General features: G+C 50.1%; 1 protein-coding gene across 1 annotated transcript; it reads right to left on the reverse strand.

Annotated features, from left to right (window-relative positions):
* Positions 1-758: 758 nt before the first annotated feature.
* Chst2 (carbohydrate sulfotransferase 2) lies at positions 759-6,060 on the reverse strand. Its single transcript, XM_038322931.1, has one exon. It carries the CDS (start codon positions 6,058-6,060, stop codon positions 4,468-4,470), a length of 1,593 nt encoding a protein of 530 aa, XP_038178859.1. The 3' UTR covers positions 759-4,467.
* Positions 6,061-6,570: the final 510 nt, after the last annotated feature.

The following is a 6,570-nucleotide window of genomic DNA, read 5'->3' on the forward strand; positions in this document are numbered from 1 at the left end:
TTTGAAAGGGCTCTCCTTAAGGTGAGTGACAAGGAGGGGGGGGGGATCTGTAAACTCTGAATTCATCTCTGGACAGCCCATCACAGCTCAAGCCATTTCTTCCTCTGTAGCTGTCACTTTGTACCTATCCGCATTGGATCCTGACATAGAACTGTCGTGACTCTGATCCGATGATTGCTCACTGACTCTCCAGAGGCCTGAGATCAAAAGTGAGCTCATCACACACTGTTAGCAGATTTTAAGGCATTCTCTTGAGGGCCAGGGTTGCAGTTCAGTTGGTAGAGTACTTACCTAGAATGCACAAAAGCCCCAGGTTCGATCCTTGACATCATACAAAACAAGCATGGTGGTATACAATGATAAGCTGAGGATTTGGGAGGTAGAAACAGGAGGCCAGACGCTTAAGGTCACTCTTGGCTGTTTAATGAGGTTAAGCCTGTCTGAGTCATATGAAAACCTTTCCCCAAAAAGAAAAAACCATGACCTGGGAATGTGACTTTATCATAGAGCGCTTGCCTTGGTCTTGCTAGGCTCAATCCTCAACATCAAAAAAAAGAAAGGAAGAAAGTCTCTTGGTGAAGACCCCTTAAAGACAGTTCAGGAACTCCAGTATAGGGTATTGCATGGGTCTGTGTGTTGAGGCAGGGGGTGGTATGTGACAAGAGACACACCATCACAAGTTACCATATCTAAAAGAAGTGACCCATGTCTCATTTCTCTCTTTCTCCTTCTGAATTCATGTCTAGAGACTGTGTTTCAAACATGATCTTTATTTAATTGCCCAGTTCCCAGGGAATATTATCTTGATAGTCTCACCCAAATTCACATTCATTTCGAAACAACAGCGTAATCCAGCCACAACTATACAGGGCAGAATTGACTGTAGCCAGGCTGTGAACACACGGGAGCAGGGAGCCCTTGTCTCACTCCATATCCAAAGCGGAACAGACTTTCCGACAGCAGCCATTGCTCTGCCCGGCCACAGCTTACATCACATTTTATCAGTCTAAATAGTAAACATCCGTTTCTTCAAAACAAACTTCACAGACCATGCCTAGGCACCCGGGCAATTCTGATCCACAGTTATATGTCAGATCCCTGCCCTCCTGTGTTCGTGCAGTTTGGAAAACAAATACTGAAAACTGAATCCCTTATTTTGAATTTGCCTCTCCACATTCATCAGTTCTGCAGTTCTTTCTAATTCTCTGGTGGGAGTTAAAGAGCTGAGTCACCTTGGAAACACCACAGATGTACCATTGCTTGCTGCATCCATCTATCAGAGCCTGCAGGCCATGACCTCCCCCAGAGGCCTGGCACGGGCACTGAACAGGAGAGAACATCGTCTTCTCCTCTTTCCCTCTAAATGTCTTCGGTATCTGATAGTTACACATTTCATTCACTTATTTACCAAGTATGTATCAAGCACTCACTGTGGGGAAATACTGAAGGGCACAGATTTGCCCCAGTCCCTGTACCCAGGGGACAGTGTGAATGCAACCTTTCATTGGCTCTGAGATTCCTGAAACTCAAGCACCCAGCCTGCACCTCTGTCTTGTTCCAAACTCCTATTTGTTGACTAGACGCACTGCCTGGATTTCATTCTCTAAATGGAACTTCCTAATTAACAAATACATTCCAAAGTCAAAGGGCTACGCCAGGCATGTCACCAGTCCGGCCGAACTCACAAACAGAATCTCCCTGACAGATAAGCTGCTCTGAGGAAAATTTCCTCCCACTGACGGACATCCTGCCAGGTTGGGCAATGTGAAAGGATTGCTTTCATCCACGTGGCCTCAGAAATGGTCACAGTTCTGCTGCAGTTTGTCATGGCACAGGTCTGCTTGCACCAGGGGCTGACAAGAGCTTGTTAACGCCAAAAATGCTTCTCCGAGCTCTGGCAGCTAAATGTCACCGATATGACTATCTCAGCCTCTAGTGGGAACAACACCCATCTCACTTTCCTAGAATGCGGTGAGGTACAAATCTCCAGGAGCAACAAATTCACCTTTTCAAATTGCAGAGCCCAGGAGTGGCAGAGTGGAGAGACTGCAGCTGCTACAAAACAAGGAAAATACAGAGAGAACCTCTGCAAACAGAGGAGGGGAGAGCTGTTGGGGTTAGCTGAGAATTTCCTCTCAGCAGAGGCCATGAAGGCTCTGCAAGCTGCAAGGCTCTGTATAGCATCTAGGAAGCTTTTAAACACAAGATCCAAAAACTTAATTCCAGTCTAGGGTGATCCGAGTCGCTGGAGATGCTGGAAAAAAAATAGAAGGGAGCTGCTTAAAAACCTTTGGCTCAACCAGAAATGAATTTCACTGTGGCTGAAAAAGAGCTGGTTCTAATGCCATACAAAATTTGTTTTTAAATGGTTATTTTACCCAGAATCATTGTTTTTTAATGACACTTCCCTAATTTGCTGCTAAGCCTTTTTCATCTATAGTCACCCAACATTAATATTTATTTTGTTCATCTAATTTTAAAGTATTCTTAAATTAGAGCTCTTACAAAGATTCCCCTGCTGCTGAAGACACTACCATAAACAATACTATGGAAATCTTGATCAGTGTTATAGTAGCTGTCTAGCTCAGTCACAAGACATGGCAAACAATTTCAGTAGATTAGGAAATAATCATTCTAAGACACCTTTTTAAAAAATGGGCTTCTTCAGCTTGGATTTCACATTGTAATGATAATTAAACTCAAGAATCACCTCATGTTAAAACATTTCCTATGTACATATTATCTTTCTTTTTTAAAATAAAATCCTTGGCTTTCAACCCACATTTGTTGGCTTTCCAGAATTTCATAATAAATTACTGTAAAATAAAGCTGCAAGAAAAACTGGGCTTGTACCGTATTTAATATAATATACAATATACAACTATACTGTCTGTTTTTTCCTATTTGGGTTTCATAATTTCTTAACACAACACCATACAGAATACTTCAGCACAATATGAGTTCAGGATGTGGGAGTATCATAACCACTGCTGGGAAATTCAATACCAAATCTCAAAATCCCAGAGTAATTCATTTTTATTTCCTCTTCCTCAGAAACCTTTCAGTATCTAAAGGTTCTTCGTTAGAATCCTACACTGTCTGCCACTGTACTTTGTTTTGCAAATTTACCTTTAGGAAAATAAAGAGAACACTACAGCTCCAGGACACCCCAAGTCTCCAGCAAACTATTTCAAATTTAGTCCTTTAGTATTATTGGTTTGGGTAGGACATGAGGAGGAAAGAAAACCTGTGAGTGGCCCCCTAGTCCTCAGTTACAACCTTGCCTTAATATGCCTCCGGATACTGTGTCAAAGACAAAAACACTCCAAGCCGATATTTCTGTCCTTCCACTAAACTACAGAGATTGCTACCACCACCGCCAATAGTGTTCACTCCATTTTGAAACTTATATTCTAATCATTAGAACTTTAAATATATATATATATATATGTATATATATATATACATATGCCTTTAAATTTTCCTCTTTTTCTTCTTTCTGAACCAACTTCAGAACAAAAACACCAGTCTCTGCTTCAAGGTACCCTGTCTCAACTCACAATACAGTAGTAACCAAAACCGACCGCCTTCAAATCTCAAGGGCTTGTTTCTTCCTTTCTCTCCTCAAAGCTGAACAGGAAAGTAGTGTGTGCTCTCTTCTCTGCCCTGCCTGGTTTTGCCTGTAAAAGACTGCTTCCATTCCTGGGCAGCTGGCAGGCTGTGGATTACATGTGAGAAAACAACTCCCAATTATTATGAAGGCAGAGGCTTCTCCCAGCTTAGCTGTCCCCCAAGTAGAGAGAGGAGGGGATCAGAGGCCACCTGAAGTTACCAAGACAAGTAGCACTGGCAAATCCAGAGTAATGGAGGTAAATATAAAAAAAGAATATTATTTATTATCTTCTTTATTAATACTCACATGTCACCTTTGCTGTTTTACATAAAAGTCTACTTTTGAAGGATGCCTCCTAGGTTAACCAGCCCGGTGGGGGCTTTCTGCTCTGGGATCATCTTCCCCTTCTCCACCCATCCCACTCCACATCCAAATTAATCTTACACATTCACAGATGCCACAAAAAATTTGTAAACAAGATTTGTGTTACTGGAACTTTGATTTGTCGACATTCCACTTCAATATGGAAGGGAGGAGGGAGAGAACGAGAAGGGGAGAAGGAGAAGAGGTAGGGGGACAGGGCAATTTGTCAGAACTTTCAAGTCTTGCCTTTTCTGAGGTGTGTGTGTGTGTGTGTGTGTGTGTGTGTGTATGCGCGTGTGTGTTGAGGCTGTTCCTTGAAATTCACTGACTCAAAACATTGACAGTAAGTGCCGGTGTGGTTATTTATATTATATATCTATAATAGAATATGTGGGCTTCCTCAGCTTGGGTCTGGGCTGTGTTTGTTTAAACACAACACCATCCTCTTTGTGGGTGTCTCCAGAGGGTGTCAGATCTCTTGGGAAACCCTCTCAAAGCCGGGGCTTCCGAAGCAGGGTCTTGCTGAGGTCTTTGACCTCTTCAGGGCTATTGACCCGCTCATAGCCCAGCACTGCCATAGGTTGGTAGCAAAACTCCTCCACCTGCTTGATCTGCTGGAAGGTGAGCGCGGTCCGCCAGGCATTGGCGGCCTGAGTGGCATTGCGAGCTGACACAACGAAAGGCTTAGAGGACGAACCCGAACCACTGGTCATGTTCAGGGCAAACTGCTCCATTTCAGGACTCACCAGCAGCCCCACAAAGTCGTACACCCTCCGTAGAGTTTTTACCGGGTCTCCCACCAGATCCTCGTACCTCACCACTAAGTAGTGTCCCTGTAGCCAGTCAGGCGGCTGCAGGGCTGTCTGCAGCGTTTTGGCCATACTGTTGCAGATGACCTCCATTGCGCCCAGAGCATGGTAGTCTGCTGGTCCACCCATACCCTCCTTCTTGGCACCCAGCTTGTGGCCAGCGGCCTCCAGGAAGGGCATGCGGTGGGCTCTCGGATCCCGGCTTCGCACCACCTGTAGGCTTTCCCGGATGAGGCCGTGACGTGAGCGGATGCGGGAGCTGGCAACCGCGCGAGGATCCCGCACCAGGTGGATGACCTTGAGGTCCAGGGCTGGATCTCGAAGCAGCGGCGCCAACACAGCCACATCGAAGACGCGCACGCCCTTGATAACCAACGTGCGATACTTGCGGCACTCCTCCTCGAAGCGTGCCAGGCGTTGAGGTGGGCACTTCTTACACACGCGGTCGTCCACCAGCCCGACGACCTCCTTGCGGTAGGCGGGACAGAGTGGCGAGGAGCACACCACCTTGTTGGTGGCTGCCCCAAAGATGCCCAGAGTGGTAAGGTTGCGCCCCCCACTGCCGGCGGGGCTATACAGCTGGAAAACCGAAAGATCGCAGCGGTACAAAGCGCTCAGCATGTCCCGCGCTGCCCCCTGCAGGGAAACCGCGTCCCCGGGGTACAGTTTTTGCCACACGTGCCATACAGGCTCGTAGAGGAAGAACACCTCAGGGTTCTGGTTGAAGAGCTCGCCGAAGAAGGACGAACCGGAACGCCACGTGGTGAACACATACACCAACTGCCGCTTGTCCCCTCCACCCCTGGTGCCTCGAGTGCCGTTGCCTGGAGAGGCCGCAGCTCCTACAGCCCCCACCGCGGCTGCGGGAACTGCCCCCACGCCGGCTGCGGGAGGGCGGTATGGAATACGGGGGTCCATGCGCGGGTGAGCGCGGGGTGGCGCTGCAGGAGGCGACCCCGGCCGTCCCCAGCCGCCCCCTGTCGCCCCAGCCGCGGCACCCAGAGGCCCGTCGGGGTTGCACTGCTGCAGTGGCTCCTTATGCCACTTGTAGTCCAGAAGGTTGAGCATCGTGAGCACCAGCAGCAGTGCGTAGCCCGCGCACAGCACCAGCGCCTTCCTGCGAAACACCTTCATCCCGAGCGGGGACGCAGGCCAGCGGCGTCCTGCGCGCCGGGGCCACGGCGGGAGCAGGGCCCGCTGCACGGCGGCAGGCGCAGCCGGCAGCGGCCGGGGAAGCGCGCCCGGGGGCAGAGCTCGAGGCGAGCTGCGGCTCATCACAGGCACAGCCGGGGCCGGCGGCGCGGCGGAGACGGCCCTGCAGCCCGGGAGGGGGACGCTGCAGGCCGGCTGCGGGCGCCGGGACTGGGGCCGCCGATCCGAGGCGGGCGCGGCGGCAGAGGCGGCTGGTCCCCAGCGCCCAGGGCTGGCTCTCCCATGGCAGCGGCTCCGAGAAGGATCTGCGAGGGGAAGCGGAGTGAATGGGTGAGGCCAGTCTCCCGCCCAGTTGCCTCCTCCGCCTGAGTAACGCCCACCCCCCGTCTGCGGGCTGCCCCCACTTACCTGAAGCAGCGGATGCGCCCCAGAGCGTCCCCGGATCTCCGACCGGCGGACTGTCCGGCTAGCGCTCTCCTCGGTTTCTGTCCGGTTCTCTTCTGCCGGGGGTCCCCAAGCCTTCGAGGGAGCCGCGGGACTCCGCTGCCCTAGCCCTAGGCAGAGTTTCCCGGCAGCGGGAGCCCTGCAGCTCAGAAGGGGAAACTTTCACCGGGCCCAGAACCCTGCTCTGCA

The sequence above is a fragment of the Arvicola amphibius genome, chromosome 3 (assembly GCF_903992535.2).
Source record: "Arvicola amphibius chromosome 3, mArvAmp1.2, whole genome shotgun sequence".
In the NCBI taxonomy this organism is placed as follows: domain Eukaryota; kingdom Metazoa; phylum Chordata; class Mammalia; order Rodentia; family Cricetidae; genus Arvicola; species Arvicola amphibius.

Bases quoted from the DNA above. Each gene is read 5' to 3' on its own strand.
- Chst2 (XM_038322931.1), bottom strand. From the start codon at position 6,060: ATGAGCCGCAGCTCGCCTCGAGCTCTGCCCCCGGGCGCGCTTCCCCGG.